General features: G+C 45.7%; 1 protein-coding gene across 1 annotated transcript in view; it reads left to right on the top strand.

The window, feature by feature from the left end:
- The window catches only part of CSF2RB (colony stimulating factor 2 receptor subunit beta), a 74,748-nt gene extending 56,333 nt beyond the window's left edge, over positions 1 to 18,415 (top strand). Inside the window, exon 14 of the mRNA XM_040408785.1 lies at positions 17,267 to 18,415. Coding sequence (XP_040264719.1) covers positions 17,267 to 17,996 — 730 coding nt within the window. The 3' untranslated portion in view covers positions 17,997 to 18,415. The remainder of the gene's footprint in view (positions 1 to 17,266) is intronic.
- The last annotated feature ends 18 nt before the right edge of the window (positions 18,416 to 18,433 follow it).

Here is an 18,433-nt window from a genome sequence, read left to right as displayed (position 1 = left end):
CATTTGTGGAGACACTGCCGTCATACATACGGGATACTTCTGACTTATTGTTGAGACTGAGTGGCGTATGTATAGATGATGAAACTATGTTTGTGTCCATTGATGTCGAGGCCCTATACAGTTCGATCAAACACGATCTAGGCCTCAAGGCAGTGGAAAGTTATCTATCTATGAGAGACAAAAGACGGTCTCGACATAACCAATTTGTACTTGAACTATTGAACTTTAGCCTCACTAAGAACTGTTTTGTCTTTGACGACCGCCACTACCACCAGCTCAGGGGCACGGCGATGGGCAGTTCTTGTGCGCCGTCGTACGCAAACCTGCTCCTGGGCTGGAGGGAAGCCAATGATATTGGCTCAGAGAGGATGGATAAGTGGCAAGACATGATAGTTCTGTGGCTGAGGTTCATAGATGATGTCTTTGTACTGTGGAAAGGGACTGAAGACTCCTTTATGGATTTCATGGAGATGATTAATGATAATGCTCTGGGTCTAAGGTTTACATCTGAATTTAGTCATGATTCACTACCATTTTTAGATGTGCTAATATAACGAGGCCCAAACAATAACATAATTACCTCTGTATATCGTAAAAAAACAGCTACCAACAGTTTACTCCGCTGGGAGAGCTCTCATCCCTATGCTCTACGTAAGGGCATACCCAAAGGTCAGTACCTTAGACTCCGGCGCAATTGCTCCACCATGAGAAAATTTAAAAGCGCAGCAAGGGATCTAAGGTACAGATTTAGGGAAAGAGGATACCCAGATGGAGTACTGAGGGTAGCATATGAGGCAGCATGCTCGGAGAACAGAGACATGCTCCTCATACCAAAGAAAAAGAGGTCGGAGCCTATCATACTCTCGAACACTACTCGTATCATAGGGACCTTCGACGATGTCCATCAGGAGGTCAGAAAGGTACTTTCAAAGCACTGGGATATCCTTAAAACGGACCCAGACTTGGAGGATATAATAGGACCCTACCCTATGATTATCTACAGGAAGGAAAGAAGCCTCAAAGACAGACTGGTTAACAGCCATTACCAGCCTCCTACTAATCCTGGCAATTGGCTGTCAAGGAAGCCTACTGGTACATACAAATGTGGCAGATGTATGGCGTGCAGCCAGGTACTTAACACCAAGACCTTTACATGTTCACATACAGGCAGAGAATATGTCATCCGTGATTATGTGAATTGCCTAACTATGGGTGTAGTGTATCTGGCACAATGCTCCTGCCCCCTTGACTATGTAGGGAAAACAAAAAGAGAATTTAGGCGACGGATTAGAGACCACTATAATGATATTCAAAACAACAAAGACACATCAGTGGCACGGCATATTAACCTCTGCCACGGCGGAAATACTGCCTGCCTTAAATTCATAGGTATCCAACAGGTGCCTAAGCCCAGGAGGGGAGGAGACTGGGACAAAATGATATTGAGGGCAGAAACAAGGTGGATCTACAAAATGGAATCAGTAACACCAAATGGATTAAATGAATACCTTTCCTATAAACCCTTCCTGTAAAATATGCAGTGTATACATGTATGTGTATGGAGGCATGCAGCACATGTGTGTGTATATATATATATATATATATATATATATATATATATATGTATATATGCATAAATAAATGGACCCAGTATACCTCCATACTCATTTACTGTCTTGGACTGTAAAAACAATATAATGTAGAATGATCTTAATAATAAATATTTCCATATATAAATAACTATATAGTAGTCAAGTCAATGACTATCTATTTGAGATGTCTCTCTACACTAGGGTTTGTTTACCCTGGTCAGTATATGAATGTAGATATCATAGTGCCTAAAAACTGCATTATAACATCGATGGTAGTTAGGGACGATGCAATATCTAATTGTGTAATTGCTAACTCCTTCTTTTGAATCCTATTTAGCCCAAGATGACATATAGCCATCACCAACCAGAATCTTACTATACAGTGAGCCGGCCGGGCACGCGGCGTGAGATCCCCTTGACAACTAGCCACTCCCCAGCACCATGTCACTTCCGGTTAGCAGCGGAGCGCAGCAAGACCGCCCAAGTGAGAAGGCGGCACCTGGCTGAACACATCTCCGCCTAGATTTGTTTGACCCTCAAAATGGTGTATTATATTAATCAGTCAGCGACGACCAGCACCCCTAAGCCCCGCCCACCCCCTAAGACCCGCCCCAGAACTCCCAGCCCCCACCCGTTCCCTGGGAAAATCGTCTTGCATGAAACTGGTCCTTGGTGCAAAAAAGGTTGGGTACCACTGTTCTAAAGCGTTTTTTGGGGTGTACTAGTGGGAAAAAAAGGGCTTATTAGACTTTGTGTGGTGAAGTGACAAAATTGCAGTCTTTTTTAGGGTGTATTAGTGGGGACAAAAAGTATTATTTGCCATTTAGTGGTGCAGTTATATGTTCTGAAGCCTTTTTTGGGGTGTATTAGTGAAGCTTACGAAAAAAAGAAACCTCTAAAACATAACATCTTGGTTGCCACTATCTACACCTTATCTTCTGTATTTTGTCCCCTGAGGAACCGATGACTATCTTCAACGGGGAAACGTGTCGGGGCCAGTAACTTCAAATTCTATAGGGCATTTCCAGGGTCACTTAGGGTCTAGCCACTAATAAGTGGAGTTGCCCCTTTTGGGGTGGGTGCTCCGCTTTTAGGCAGAGATAGCCTAAGAGGGACACCCATGGACAATTCATCTCCCGACACCAACATGTATTGTGGTGAATTGAACCAGTGGGCTTATTATCAGAAAAAAACACAGGAAACGTGAGTAAGACCCTCGTGGTCCACACTACCATCGTAAGGTACCACCTATGCATATGTGCCCAGGAAATGCCTCAGTATCTGTTTTCGTATCTGGCCACACTTTAATTGTGGGCACACTTTAAATTATATGTTTGTTATATTTTGTGGGGGTATCCATAATTTGCGATTTTTATCATGTCATATTAAAGGTTATGTTTTAGAGGGTTTTGTCTTTGTAAGCTTAATTGATTATCCCTCTTCAAAATACGCTTTCTGGGGATGTATTAGTGGAAAAAAAGGGCTTATTTGCCATTCAGAGTTGCAGTTATATGTTATAAAACCTTTTTTGGGGTGTATTAGTGGGAAAAAGGCTTATTAGCCGTTGTGCGGTGAAGTTACAAAATTACAGCCTTTTTTGGGGTGTATTAGTGGGGAAAAAAAGTGTTATCAGCCATTCAGCGATGAAGTTATATGTTCTGAAGCCTTTTTTGGGGTGTCTTAGGGGGAAAAAAGGGCATATTAGCCTTTGTGCGGTGAAGTGACAAAATTATAGCCTTTTTTGGGGTGTATTAGTGGAAAAAAAGTAGTATTAGCTGTTCAGCGGTGCAGTTATAAGTTCTAAAGCCTTTTTAGGGTGTATTAGTGGTAAAAAAAAAGTATTATTTGCCATTCACCAGTGCAGTTATATTTTCCTAAAGCCTTTTTTGGGGTATATTAGTGAAAAAAAAGTATTATTTGCCATTCAGCGGCACAGTTATATGTTCTAAAGCATTTTTTATGGTGTATTAGTGGAAAAAAAGGGCTTATTTGCCGTTCAGCTATGCAGTTATCTGTTCTGAAGCCTTTTTTGGGATGTATTAGTGGAAAAAAAGGGCTTATTTGCCTTTATGCGGTGAAGTGACAAAATTACAGCATTTTTTGTGGTGTATTAGTGGGAAAAAAAGTAGTATTACCTGTTCAGGTTCAGCGGTGCAGTTATATGTTCTGAAGTCTTTTTTGGGGTGTATTAGTGGGGAAAAAAGGGCTTAGTAGCCTTTGTGCAGTGAAGTGACAAAATTACAGCATTTTTTGGGGTGTATTAGTGGGAAAAAAGTAGTATTAGCTGTTCAGCGGTGCAGTTATATGTTCTGAAGTCTTTTTTGGGGTGTATTAGTGGGGAAAAAGGGCTTAGTAGCCTTTGTGCGGTGAAGTGAAAAAATTACAGCATTTTTTGGGGTGTATTAGTGGGAAAAAAGTAGTATTAGCTGTTCAGCGGTGCAGTTATATGTTCTGAAGTCTTTTTTGGGGTGTATTAGTGGGGAAAAAGGGCTTAGTAGCCTTTGTGCGGTGAAGTGACAAAATTACAGCATTTTTTGGGGTGTATTAGTGGGAAAAAAGTAGTATTAGCTGTTCAGCGGTGCAGTTATATGTTCTAAAGACTTTTTTGGGGTGTATTAGTGGTAAAAAAGTATTATTTGCCGTTTAGCGGTGAAGTTATATGTTCTAAAGCCTTTTTTTGGGTGTATAAGTGAAACAAAAGGCTTATTAGGCCTTGTGTGGTGAAGTTACAAAATTACAACCTTTTTGGGGGTGTATTAGTGGGAAAAAAGTATTATTTGCCGTTCAGCGGTGCAGTTATATGTTCTAAAGCCTTTTTTGGGGTGTATTAATTTCCTTTTTATTAATTTAGGCACAGGTCGCAGCAGAGTAAGGGGGCATGGCAGCAGGGGTCACTTTGAGAGACCTGAGCTCCCGGTGTCATGTAGCAGTTGTCTCTTGACCAGCAACCCAGGGTTGCTTAAATTGTTGACTCGGTCATCCACTTCATCCCAAGTGACATCAGACACCTCCAGCCAAGCGTCTGTGGGTTTTTCAGACACAACCCTTACTTGGCAAGGCCCTGTGTCCTCACCTGTCCTCGACCTGCCTCTGTCCTTTTCTGTTCCCTCAGCCAGACAAGTATTATATGCTGTGGGCTCAGCTCCACTATACAGCGAGGACGAGCTACTAGAAGACAGTCAGCAGCTACTGCCCAGCCAACATCTGGAGGAGACATCCACCGCTTCCTCCGGTAGGCTGGCAAGTAGTGAAGAGGAAGATGGCGTGGGAGCTGGTGTTGCGAGCGGTTAGGCTCCTGGCTCAGAGACCGTTGAGGAGGACATCAGTGACGTGCAGACAGTACTCGATGATGATGTAGCCGATCGCAATTGGGAGCCGGGTGACGAAGGGGCTTCATCATCATTGAGAGAAGAGGGAGGCAGCTTGCGCGTAAGGCAGTGGCGGAGCCAGCAAATTGGTAGCGTGGCCAGGAGTCAGCAGGGTGACAGCAGTGGGAGATCAAGAGCCAAATGTGCCCGGGGTAGACACCCGCTTCGCAGGAGCCTACCTGCCTGTAAAATAGTGGTACTGGGGTTCACAGAGGCAGAAGCAGTAGCAGTCAGTCAGTGCGTAGTGTTGGGGGTAAAATCACCTAATCGGTGGTGTGTCCGTTTTTCGTTAAGCCGCCGGAGGAGGTTAACATAGCCATTTGAGGAATCTGTGGGCAGAAGGGTAAGCGTGGTCAGGGTGTCAACATGTTGGCACCACGGCCCTCCGTCAACGTATGCAGCGTCAACATAAAGTGGCCTGGGAAAACCGTGGCTCCAATGTGGTGGTCCAGCCTACTGCAGAAACCGCTGCATCACCCAGTGGCATGCACCCGATTTCAGGCAGTCAAGGCTCCACCACCTCAGCCGAAGGGAGCTGTCTGTCCTTCCCATCATCTACCGATCCTGATGCTCCTCGTCCTCCTACTCCTCATCATGCATTTCGTCAGCAGTCGATCACCGAAGCGATTGGCAAGAGACAGCAATACACGTGTGATCATCCAACGGCGCAGAAGCTGAACGTGCTCCTGGCCAAGTTGCTGGTGCTGCAGTCCCTCCCTTTCCAAGTGGTGGACTCTGCACCTTTCAGAGAACTGATGGCTTGTGCCAAGCTGAGGTGGAAAGTCCCAAGCCGTCATTTATTTGCCAAAAAGGCAGTAACAGCCCTGCACACGTATGTAGAACAGAAGGTGGGCCAGTCCTTGAGCCTGTCGGTGTCTGCCAAAGTGCACGGCAGCACCGACATGTGGAGCTGTAACTACAGCAAGGACAATATATGTCCTTTACGGCCCACTGGGTAAATGTGGTTCCTGCCCAGCCACACCAGCAATTTGGCCAGGTGACGCCACTTCTGCCTACACATTCTCACGCCGTTGGTCCTGCGACAATGTCCGCCTCCTCATCCTCCACAGTGTCCTCAGCCTCCACTGCAGGGACAATTCACAGTGCCTCTCCAGCATACCACATGTGCAGGGCACAGTGTTGTCACGCTGTTCTACACCTCGTTTGCCTGGGAGGAACTTCTCTGCGTCCTTAATCAAGAAATCGAATCCTGGCTTTTTCCGCAACAACTCAAAATCGGAACAATAGTGACCGACAACGGGGAGAATGGTGTCGGTGCTGCGTCAAGGAGGGCTGAGCCATGCGCCCTACATGGCGCATGTGTTCAATCAGGTTGTCAAGCGGTTCCTGAAGTCTTCCAATTATCTGCAAGACATCCTAAAAATGGCCAGGAAACTTTGCATGCACTTCAGCCACTCGTACACTGCAAAGCACACCTTCCTTGAGCTGCAGCGGCAGAAAGGCATCCCCCAACATAGGCTGATATGCGACGTTTCAACCCTTTGGAATTCCACCCTTCATATGTTGGACCGACTATATGAACAGAGAGAGGCCATAAACGATTTCTTGATGATCCAGGCGGACAGAGGTACTCCTGTCACGGACGTACAGAGACATACGGACGTCTCGTGACAGTGAGTGGCAGGAGATTGATCTGAGAGGGTTTTCCTTGTGGATCAATAGGCGTCTGTGTTGTTTCTGGTAATGGCCACACCCCTTGCCTCCAGGTGTTGCTTATGTGGTTATTTAACCTTCCTTATTTATAGTTGTTTCTCCCACTATGCTGTGCGGTTTATAGCTTCTGTGCCTGTGGATTGTTTGTGGTTGGATCTCAGCTAAGATCCTGGTGATTCCATAGACTCTTTGAAGTTAAGTCTTTCCTTTCCCTTTTGTATTTTGTTTGGGTTCTGTGCGTTACATTTCCCTATTGTTTGTATTAGGCCTAAAGTAGACTCCTGTTCGCCCTTCCTTTTGGAGGAACAGGTAGTCTCGTCCCTGCCATTAGTTCCAGGGTCCTATGGGGCTAGATAGGACTCTAGGTATTCCTGCGTATGAACTCACCTACCTTTGGGGTCCTTTAATACTGGTAGTCAGTCAGGATTTTGGTTAGGGTTTTAATTATGATGTGTCCATCTTCCTTCCCTAGTTCTCAGGCCTGATTCCCTGTTTCCCCTTCACACATATGCTCGGTGTGGTGTTTCCCTCCCACACCGAATCGTTACAACTCCCCTGTGTAACTTCGATGTTAGCCAGTGGCAGCTCATGCGTGACACCTGCCGTTTGCTCAGGCCCTTTGAGGAGGCCACGTTATTTGTCAGTTGCCAGGACTACGGGATGAACAACATCGTTCCACTACTATATGTCCTGGAACAGATGCTGCTAAATCTGGCTGGTCACGGCCACATGAGCACTGTGAGGGCTGAACTGGAGGAGGAGGACATTGGAGCACAAACAATGTGTAGGGAAATGGGTGGTTTTTCTACACAGGTGACAGGAGAGGAGGAGCAGCTGGAGGAGCAAGAGGGAGATGAGGACGATGAGGCAGATGACCCAGGCACACCGTGGCAGTATGCAGTGCAGACGGAGGCAGGGAGTCCCTCCGAGTCACTTGCGCAAATGCCCGCTGCATGCTCACTTGCTTGGGTAGTGACAGCAGAATTGTCACCATTTGGCAGAGGGATGACTTCTGTCTCTCCACCTTGTTGGACACTCGCTATCGGTCCAAAATGGGGGCCTTTTTTACACCAGCTGAGAGAGAGGATAAACTGAACTACTATAGAGACATCTTATGTAGTCAGTTGGTTGCTGCCTATGTGCGCCATCGCCCATTCTCTCGCAAGTCTGACCAGGGGGGCCCTCTGCACTCACGTTCCACTGCCATGGCTGCTGTGGTGGGGTGGGTGTGTGGGTAGGAGCAGCACCAGCTCCATCAGCAGCAACTTGAGTCTAGAGTCGCTGATGAGCAGCTTTCTTCACCCACCTAGTGAAGAAAATACTCACCAGCAGCTAGACCTGGAGAAGAACATGAACTAGCAGGTGGTGGCATACTTGGACAGCACCCTGCGACCCTACATTGAAGATCCGCTGGACTACTGGACAGCCAAACTGGATTTGTGGCCGCAACTGGCCGAGTTTGCCCTGGAAAAACTGTCCTGCCCGGCTAGAAGTGTGGCATCAGAGCGGGTGTTTAGTGCGGTGGGGGCCATAGTTACCCCAAGGAGAACTCAAAATGTGGAGAGATTGACCTTTGTCAAGATGAATCAGGCGTGGATCAGCCAGAATTTCAACCCACCAATGCCTGATACATCATATTAGATCATCCATGCTGCCTCACCCAAACCTTGACAAGAGACCGGTTTCTTCTGGCTACCTGCCTCAGCTACTATTCTGATGCTGCCACCTGCCTGATGCCACACATCTGATGCTAAGAGCTCCTTCTTACACCCACCATCGTCAACGGGTGCTGTTATTGCCACCCACCTCCCCACTCTGTCACCGGATCACTCTGTGGTCTCCTGATGCTGCTACCACTTCATCCCTCAGGTCTCCTCATGCTGCTTCTGCCACCTCCACACTTTGTCATTGTGCCACTCTGTGGCCTCCTCATGCTGCTGCCACCTCCACACTATGTCACCTTGCCACTCTGTAGTCTCCTTATGCTGTTGCCAACTCACAACTCTGTCTCTGGGCCACTCTGTGGTCTCCTCATGCTACTACCACCTCACCACTATGTCACTGGGCCACTCTGTGGCCTCCACATGCTGCTGCTACCTCAACACTATGTCACTGGGCCACTCTGTGGTCTCCTCATGCTGCTGCCACCTCACCACTATGTCACTGGGCCACTCTGTGGCCTCCTCATGCTGCTGCTACCACAACACTATGTTACTGGGCCACTCTGTGGTCTCCTCATGCTGCTGCCACCTCACCACAATATCACTAGGCCACTCTGTGGTCCCCTCATGCTGCTGCTACCTCAACACTATGTCACTGGGCCACTCTGTGGTCTCCTCATGCTGCTGCCACCTCACCACTATGTCACTCGGCCACTCTGTGGTCTTCTCATGCTGCTGCTACCTCAACACTATGTCACTGGGCTACTCTGTGGTCTCCTCATACTGCTGCCACCTCACCACTATGTCACTCTGTGGTCTCCTCATGCTGCTACCACCTCACCACTATGTCACTGGGCCACTTTGTGGTCTCCTAATGCTGCTGCTACCTCAACACTATGTCACTGGGCCACTCTGTGGTCTTCTCATGCTGCTTCCACCTCACCACTATGTTATTGGGCCACTCTGTGGACTTCTTGTGCAGTTCTTACCCTCCCCACTTCATGACTGGGACACTATTTTGCATTTTTGGCCTGGTTGACATCATTTATTTGACCCTTCTTTCTGATCTGTGAGAAGGAAGTAAAAATTTTACGCAAAATGGATCCTGTCTATGTAGCAGCTGTAAGACCTGTATGGTCCCATCAGAATTGGGTTATGATTTGATAGCCAAAAGCAGGAGTGGGTACAAAACACAGAAGATATGCAAATATTCTATTTACGTGTCATCTCTGTTTTGGATCCACTCCTGTTTTTTTGCTTTAGCAATACTGATGGATTACTGACCAAATGCTGACCGAGTGATGGCGGATGCTCAACAGACAGGATCCGTTTTTTGGGGGCTATTGTTCTGACGAATCAGAGGAAGGGCAAAATAATCAGTGATGTCAACACAAACTTACTGCTGACACCCTTTCCACTCTGTCAGGAGGGGGCTCTACTCATATAAGCGTTTAATAGAACAGATTCTGTAGACATCTATGTGGAATCAGCTGACAACGGTGTAAAAGGAGGTAACATCGACCTGTAAGGCTGAGTTCACACTTGAGTTATTTGGTCAGTTTTGGCCCCGTAACTGCCCAAATAAGTGAAGTGTGCATTGATTCTAAGAGCGACTCCTGTCATCTGCATGTCATACTGACTCACAGTATTGTTTCACTACCACAGCAGACTCCCTATGTGTGTTACTGCAAGGCACAGTGTTCTACAAATCTACAGCACTATAAAGGCTCTCTGCAGCCAGGAAATAGCTGTTTTTTAATGCGATTCTCTACGAATAAATTTGTATTGAATTGAATCTTTTCGGAAAATTAGGCGAAACGGCCGAATCAAATTTTTTTGAAATTCGTTCATCTCTAGTTATCATGTTCGGTAAACTGACTCTTCACCGTTTACCGCCTCGAACTCTTATTGTGAACTGAACAACTTCTGACATTAATCCCCACGTCCAATGCAGTAGTTCATGCAGCTCAGCCTGCACAAATCTGTTTAGTACGTAGGTTGGCTGAACCACTTTACCTTTTGTGTCCCCCTATTCCCTCATAGACTGTAAACTCTTGCGAGAAGAGCCCTCACTCCTGGTGTTTTAGTTGTTTATTTATTACCCTGTCATTTTGTTATGTCTTTTGATTTGTGCATGAACACTCTGAATTTTAAAGCGCTGCAGAATATGATAAAGATTATTATTATGACTCATCAATATAAAAATCCCGGAAAACCTCTTTAAGACACAAATAACTCTGTCTGTCAGAATATATTCAGCAGATTGGGCCATAACAGCATAAAAAGAAGTATAAGGCCTCTTTCACATGGGCGTCGCGTGTGAGGGCGGGATAGGATGCGGGTGCGTCGCGGGAAAATGTGCGCTTTTTCCGCCTGAGTGCAAAGCGTTTTAATGCGTGAGAAAAATTGGCATGTTTGGTACCCAGACCCGAACCAAGACTTCTTCACAGAAGTTCGGGTTTGGGTTTGGGATCGGTGTTGTGTAGATTTTATTATTTTCCCTTACAACATGTGTGGTAATGTGAACAGTGCTGGAAATTGTGTTGTCCCACTTCAGGTACCTCAGATGGGTGAGACAGATAAAATCCAGAGAGTGGCAGTAGTCTCAGCAAAGCATAGTTTGCTGAGACATTTTTGCATACATTTTCTGGGCTGGATTTTACTTGGACTGGTGGCTAGGCTTGGTAGAGGGAGTTGCCAGTCCACACCCTTCCAGTACGGTTTTCCTTTCTACCTGAGGTGAGGCCTGCTGTAATCAGGCTGGCATAAAGCGCCTCAGAGTAGGTCAGTCTGGGGAGAGATATGCTGTGAGATACAGAGACCCAGAGCAGAGGCTCTGTGCGTGGTCTAAGCTCGCCAGGCTGAGAGACCCCGGGGCACTGTGACAGCCCGAAGTTTGGGGAACGCTGTGACGCCGGGATTCAAGGGTCACAAGGCCGGAGTCGGGAGGACTGTTGGGCCACACTTCCCCATACAGGTACAGACTGATTACAGCCGGAGAGGCTGGGGAACTACGGGCTGAGAAAAAGCCACATATGGGTTCCGTGTGTGAACAGGGTTCTGTAGCTGAGTCAGGGCCACATTAACAGGTGTGGTGAGAGCCCAGCCGGGCAGGTATTTGTTTTGTTTTGATGTATGTGGGAACCTCACCACACCCAGTGATTATTAACTGGACTGTTCCGTGTATGAAAAATGTCCCAATAAATGCAATGTTTGGCCTCGAAAGCTGCAGTGGACGACGATTCTTGTGAGAATGACCCCCCCCAAGTACAGCGATCCCTTAAACATGGTTATAAGGGAAAATATTAGCATTCTTAATACAGAATGCTAAGTGAATTATGGATGGGGGGGTTAAAAAAAAATAAAAAATTAAACTCACCTCATCCACTTGCTCGCGCTGCCTGGCTCGTTTTATTTCTTCTTCTTTGATGACCTGGAAGGAAAAGGACCTTTGGGGACGTCACTGCGCTCATCACATGGTCCATCACCATGGTAATGGACCATGTGATGGACCATGTGATCAGTGCAGTGACGTCACCAAAGGTTCTTTTTCTCCCAGGTCATCAAGAAGAAGAAAGAAGATGAGCCGGGCAGCGCGAACAAGTGGATGAGGTGAGTTTAATTTAATTTAATTTTTTTAACCCCTCCATCCATAATTTACTTATATTCTGTATTAAGAATGCTATTATTTTCCCTTATAACCATGTTATAAGGGAAAATCATAATGATTGGGTCTCCATCCCGATCGTCATCTAGAAACCATGTGTGAAAATCGCACCGCATCCGCACTTTCTTGTGGATGCTTGCGATTTTCGCGCAGCCCCATTCACTTCTATGGGGCCTGCGTTGCGTGAAAAACGCACATTATAGAGCATGCTGCGATTTTCACGCAACGCACAAGTGATGCGTGAAAATCACCGCTCAGCCCCATAGAAGTGAATGGGTCCGGATTCAGTGCGGGAGCAATGCGTTCACCTCACGCATTGCACCCGCGTGGAAAACTCGCCTGTGTGAAAGAGGCCTAAGAGTAAATAACACAGGGCTTTTCATGATGTGCTATTTTTCTGACTCTTTCTGTGTTCAGGATTCACCATCAGCTACTAAAATAAATGAACACAACTCAAAAATTGCAACAAACTGTCATGTGTGAATCTGGCCTAAAATAATTATTTTGCAGCACATTTATTAAGACTGACGTTTTAGGCGCTGATCTTAACAAAGCCATAAACTAGGGCTCCATAACTTCAGCACATCCAGCGCCAGTTCTAAATGTAAGACAGCTTCTGAGCTGTCTTACATTTAGACCTTTTTCTACACTTGAAACAGGCAAAGAAAACTGCAAATGAGATGTGCCGGCCTAACTTAGGCGTAATTCAGCATAGTAAATGACCCCCTTTATTTTTAGCTTATGTCATAACACACCTCTTAGGGCTCTTTCACACTTGCGTTGTCCGGATCCGGCATGTACTCCACTTGCCGGAATTACACTCCGGATCCGGAAAAACGCAGGTGTACTGAAAGCATTTGAAGACGGAACCGTCTTCAAAATGCTTTCAGTGTTACTATGGCACCCAGGACGCTATTAAAGTCCTGGTTGCCATAGTAGGAGCGGGGAGCGGGGGAGCAGTATTCTTCAGGGCGCCCCATGCGTCAGGGCGCCCCATGCGCATGGATGACGTGTCCAATGCGATCACATGATCCATGCGCTTGGGGCGCCCTGACGTCACTCTGGAGCGCCCCGGGAGCCGCACGGACGGTAAGTATGCTGCTCCCCCGCTCCCCGCTACACTTTACTATGGCTGCCAGGACTTTAGCGTCCCGGAGCAAAAAGCGCAGCATGCTGCGGTATTTTCTCCGGCCAAAAAACGTTCAGTTCCGGAACTGAAGACATCGTGATGCATCCTGAACGGATTTCACTCCATTCAGAATGCATGGGGATAATCCTGATCAGGATTCTTCCGGCATAGAGCCCCGACGAAACTCTATGCCGGAAGAAAAGAACGCAGGTGTGAAAGAGCCCTAAACTGGAATTATGCTACACTTGAGAAATTTTATGCAACTGAAAATCTGTTCCATTCACTTGAATGTGACTTGCAGAAATCCATGTGCTTTCTGCCAAAACAGCCCCATTCAGTTAAATGGACCCAATTTTCAGTCGCAGAAATTTGTGGAGCATAATCTGTCATGCACACAATGCAGAAAAGTATCTATGCTTTTTGTCTTAGGCGCGGAAAATGACCTGTTTTTTCGAATTTTAAAATTCGCAGCGTGTCAATTATTTGTGCGATTCCACTCCTTCCGTGGATGGTTTCTCCCATAGACTTCAATAGGGTTGTTTACATAAACAGAAAATCTGAACAAAATCCACAACATAAACCACACCAAAACGACAATAAATAGTGCAGATTTATGTCCTTTTTATTTTTTTGTGTGCGACTTTGGTGTTGGAAGTTCATGCAGAAAATTTTTGCACAGAAATCGGCACCATGTGCAGGTACCCTAAAGAGAGCAGAATATTTTTTACCCTGGCTGTTTGCAAAGCTTCTTACTTTTTTAGATGCACTGGAGCAATAAAAGGACAAACGTGGATGTAGAGTAGCATTCAAATGTTTTTTTTTTTTTTTTGCTTGACATCAATAGGTTCTGACAATTTTTAAATGAACTGTGTTCAAATTTGGTTGCTGGAAAAACCATCTATTTTCTCTTCTCTGAGCAGGTGTCTTTATGTATTAGAGGTTGGATGTGTCTATAAAGAGCTGAAATTGAATGTATAAAGATGCACATTCCGTGATGAATATCTATTAGAAAGGAAGCCATTGTTGTAGGTCTCAGTTTTCACTAAGCCGCAGTGCTCATACGTTATCTAGACTGTTGAACAGATTTTTTTGTTGCTGGCTGAGCTCCCAGATGAAGAATGCCAACTACACACGTTCTGTACATAAAACCCAAACACAGGGCATACAGCGTCTTGGGTGAACAGATGGAACTTCCATAACTGCCTGTGTATTCCAGCCAAGATTACTTAAGCATGAAAATACACAGTCATTGCATGGGATGGGGCAACAGACAAAATCAGAACCAGACTCAGTTAAGGGCTCTTTCACACTTGCGTTATTGTCTTCCGGCATAGAGTTCCGTCGTCGGGGCTCTATGCCGGAAGAATACTGATCAGGATTATCCTAATGCATTCTGAATGGAGAGTAATCCGTTCAGGATGCATCAGGATGTCTTCAGTTCCGGTACGGAACGTTTTTTGGCCGGAGAAAATACCGCAGCATGCTGCGCTTTTTGCTCCGGCCAAAAATCCTGAAGACTTGCCGCAAGGCCGGATCCGGGATCAATGCCCATTGAAAGGCATTGATCCGGATCCGGCCTTAAGCTAAACGTCGTTTCGGCGCATTGCCGGACCCGACGTTTAGCTTTTTCTGAATAGTTACCATGGCTACCGGGACGCTAAAGTCCTGACAGCCATGGTAAGTGTAGCGGGGAGCAGTATACTTACCGTCCGTGCGGCTCCCCGGGCGCTCCAGAGTGACGTCAGGGCGCCCCAAGCGCATGGATCACGTGATCACATGGATCACGTCATCCATGCGCATGGGGCGCTCTGACGTCATTCTGGAGCGCCCGGGGAGCCGCACGGACTGTAAGTATACCGCTCCCCCGCTCCCCGCTCCTACTATGGCAACCAGGACTTTAATAGCGTCCTGGGTGCCATAGTAACACTGAAAGCATTTGGAAGACGGTTCCGTCTTCAAATGCTTTCAGTACACTTGCGTTGTTACGGATCCGGCAGGCACCTCCGGCAACGGAAGTGCATGCCGGATCCCAACAACGCAAGTGTGAAAGAGGCCTAATATTATCTTCTTTGCCAAGGAAACCATGGCAGTGATACTAGCAATCACCATCATGATGTGCTGTGGGCGCTGTGAGAGTAAAACAAATCTATGCCAGTTATAAGCTGGCACAGTGAGTGACTCCTACAGTCCAGACAAAAGCCCCATCAGTCACCTCCAGGTATGAACATCAATACCCTTGATATATCTAATAAACCGAGTCACAATTGTGAAAATACTATACATGTTATTAATTCTAACTAAATAATTAAAAACAAGTTAAGGTTATGCACCCTTTTTTGGGGGTGGCGGCATAGTGTGCTGTCTCTCCTCACTGCAGGAGAGGAAGCGAGACGGACTCAATAGAAGCCTATGGGTCCTCTGCGACCCCGTGCTCTGCAGTAAAGAGAGAGTGATATGCGATCTCTCCCCTAGTTCTAGCGATCGTTGGGGGTCCTATCACTCAGACCCTCACTGATCAAAACTTTTGATATGTCTATGACATATCAAAAGTTTTCTCAAAACTCAGTGACTCTTTAGGTAATATGCAGCGCACAAGCACAAAATATAAATTAATAAGTGAATAGAACATAGGCACTTAACCAATGGTACGATTCTCAATGGCATATTTCCACACTGATAAAACAAAAACACTTCCACCTTAAAAGGTTTATCCAGGAACTTTTTTTTTCAGTGCCCCCCCCCCCCTTCCCCCCCCTCAACCTCAGTGGTACCTGTGAAGAGATTTATACTAAACTGCTGCCCGCCACTCTGGCCAGACTCCATAGCTCCTGCACTGTCTTCAGAAGGCTTCCTGTCCCTATATGTACTGTTACAGGCAATGACTGGCCTCAGCGTTCACATGTTCCCAAGCGGCATGTGACCCAGCAGTCATTGGCAGGAATTTTACATGCGGGACTGGAAATCCGGTGAGGACACCCCAGGATCCACAGAACCCAAATGGAGTGTCAGGAAGCAGGTGAGTTCAGCTCTCTTCACAGATACCGCTCGTGGGGAGCACATAAAAAAAAAACTGAACATCCCCTTTAATCACATGCACCGCTCTCTGTCTATAAAAGCCAAAAAGTCCATACAGCATGATACACCTATTACTACATATGTGCCATACAGTATAAATTACATAGGTAGTAAAAAAACTTGCTAACTGCACAAAGTGTTTGTGAAGAAGTTGGCAGCGGTGATCCTCAGACTGCAGCTAGTGTCCCTTCCAAGTGCAGTCGTTTCCATGCATGTAATGCATTAGTTCCGGTTCCAATAGTTCAGTAGCTTGTAGTTAGTAGACAGAGTGAATGTCCTGCAATAGCTATTAGTCCGGGAGACACTCCAGTTCCAACTGTTCCCATACAAGCTCTACACTTCCTGACTGTGACATCACACTTTAGTGTACAGCAGTCTAGAAAGGCGTTTCGGAACACTCTGGCTGCCTTTGTCAGGACTCGCCTTACTTGATTAGTGACAATGTTGTAGAAAGGAAACCGATTATGAACCAGTGTAAGGTATCACTAGTTATATGGGCTTGATCTCCACCTCAAATCCCAGTTCTCCTCAGAAGAAGCGGTGCAGCGAAATATGTGTCAGGGCCTTTTCTTAGAATGTTTTAAATGATCAGTAATCTCTTCCCACAGTCAATGACCCAATATGCCAACGATTTAATAAAGCACTGCATTCACCGGTAAACTATATAAACTGGTTGTCTTATATAGAGGATAACAAAAGTTTAAAGGGGTATTCCAGCACAATCAAAAAGCTGTATCATGGCCTGCAAATGGTTAAAATAAAAACACCTTGACTTTTCCCTATCACTGCTAGTCCAATGGTGCCCGGGTCCCAGCTGCACTCTATGTCTTGCTCCTCTCCTGTTCTTGACACAGCAGGAAATGACTGGGAATGCTTAATCATTGGCTGGTTGAGGTGGGTCATCGCTACAGCAAGTGATTGGTTGAGTGGCAATCCCGCCAGTGAGTATAAGATTATTTTTTAACCATTTGCAGGTCATGGAAGAGCATGTTCATTGTGTTGGAATACACCTTTAACACAGCGTGTCATTCTTTATGATGTGTCATGTATTTTCAAGTGAAAATAATTTAAAAACATGTGTTCTACTTTATCCTTCACAGTCCAATTGAATCACCGAAATCCACTTCAGAAGCATTTGTAATGGAGACACCAGCAAAGCCTAATGCATCTCCACTGGGACCATACTCAATGGCTCCACCAACTGCAGAAAATGTCCAGAATCACCAAGCTTCTTGCAAATTGCTAGACATTGCTCATGAAGTAAAAGCACCACTCTTATCACAACCTACAGAACATCTTTCCAAGATGGACCACAACAGTCCATACTTCATTTTTACTCAAGCGCAATCAATGTCAAATTTAATTGCAAAACAATCAAAGTCGTCAGATTATTTTATGCTGCCTAAATGTAACAGCAAGATGTTGAGTCCTCCCAAGGAGTTCATCCCATCGTGTCAGACTATATCCCCTGTAAATGAAATGTGTTACGTGTTGAATATGAAAAAACATCCTCCTCTGCAGACACCCCAGAAGGATGATGATCCTAAGAAAAGCAGGTACTTTACCATTCCATCACCCTCTGATGTCAAAGTTCCCCAAGAAGGACCCTTGATGATCACTAATCCTGATGGGACCGGTCCTCTTGTGTTGAAGCAGGTGGGAGATTATTGCTTCTTCCCTGGAATTCATGGAAGTCAAGAGAATTTAGAAAAGAAGATGACGCCCGTAAATGACAAAGTGCCTCCACACATGGCAAAAGATCCATCTCTTCCTGCTGTGCAAGAATTTAAAGTCATGCAAAGAGATTACCTTGCTTTACCACAAAATTAGCAAGCTATGGTGAAATTATGTACTATATCTTCAGAGCTAGCAAAGAATGAATAATGCATTTCATAGAACAGTATAGCCCGAAGCAATTACTTTATACTACTGCTAAGATATGTCCAAGACAATAAAACTTGCATAGATGTCTTGATGGACAGTGAGATGAGAAACCATACAATTTAGGGTTTCTGGCAGCAAATGCCCTTTTATACAGTATACCTATTGTATGCATGCTTTAATGTAAATCAGTCTACATTTAAAGATGTTGTCTGGTTTAAGGAAAACTTTTTCAAATGCCCTATTAAAGAATTTTGTGTAAATAAAGGGGGTCCTCTATTCAAAACTCTCATCTATTAGACAGAGCCATGAAGGGCTTAGTAAGAACCGTGTAATACCTAAGGATTATTCCTATCTCCACATTCATGTCATCTTGAAAATGGGGT

Source organism: Bufo bufo, chromosome 9 (genome assembly GCF_905171765.1).
Source record: "Bufo bufo chromosome 9, aBufBuf1.1, whole genome shotgun sequence".
Lineage (NCBI taxonomy): Eukaryota > Metazoa > Chordata > Amphibia > Anura > Bufonidae > Bufo > Bufo bufo.
Note: the sequence above shows the minus strand (reverse complement) of the source record. Positions and strands in the feature narration are given on the sequence as shown.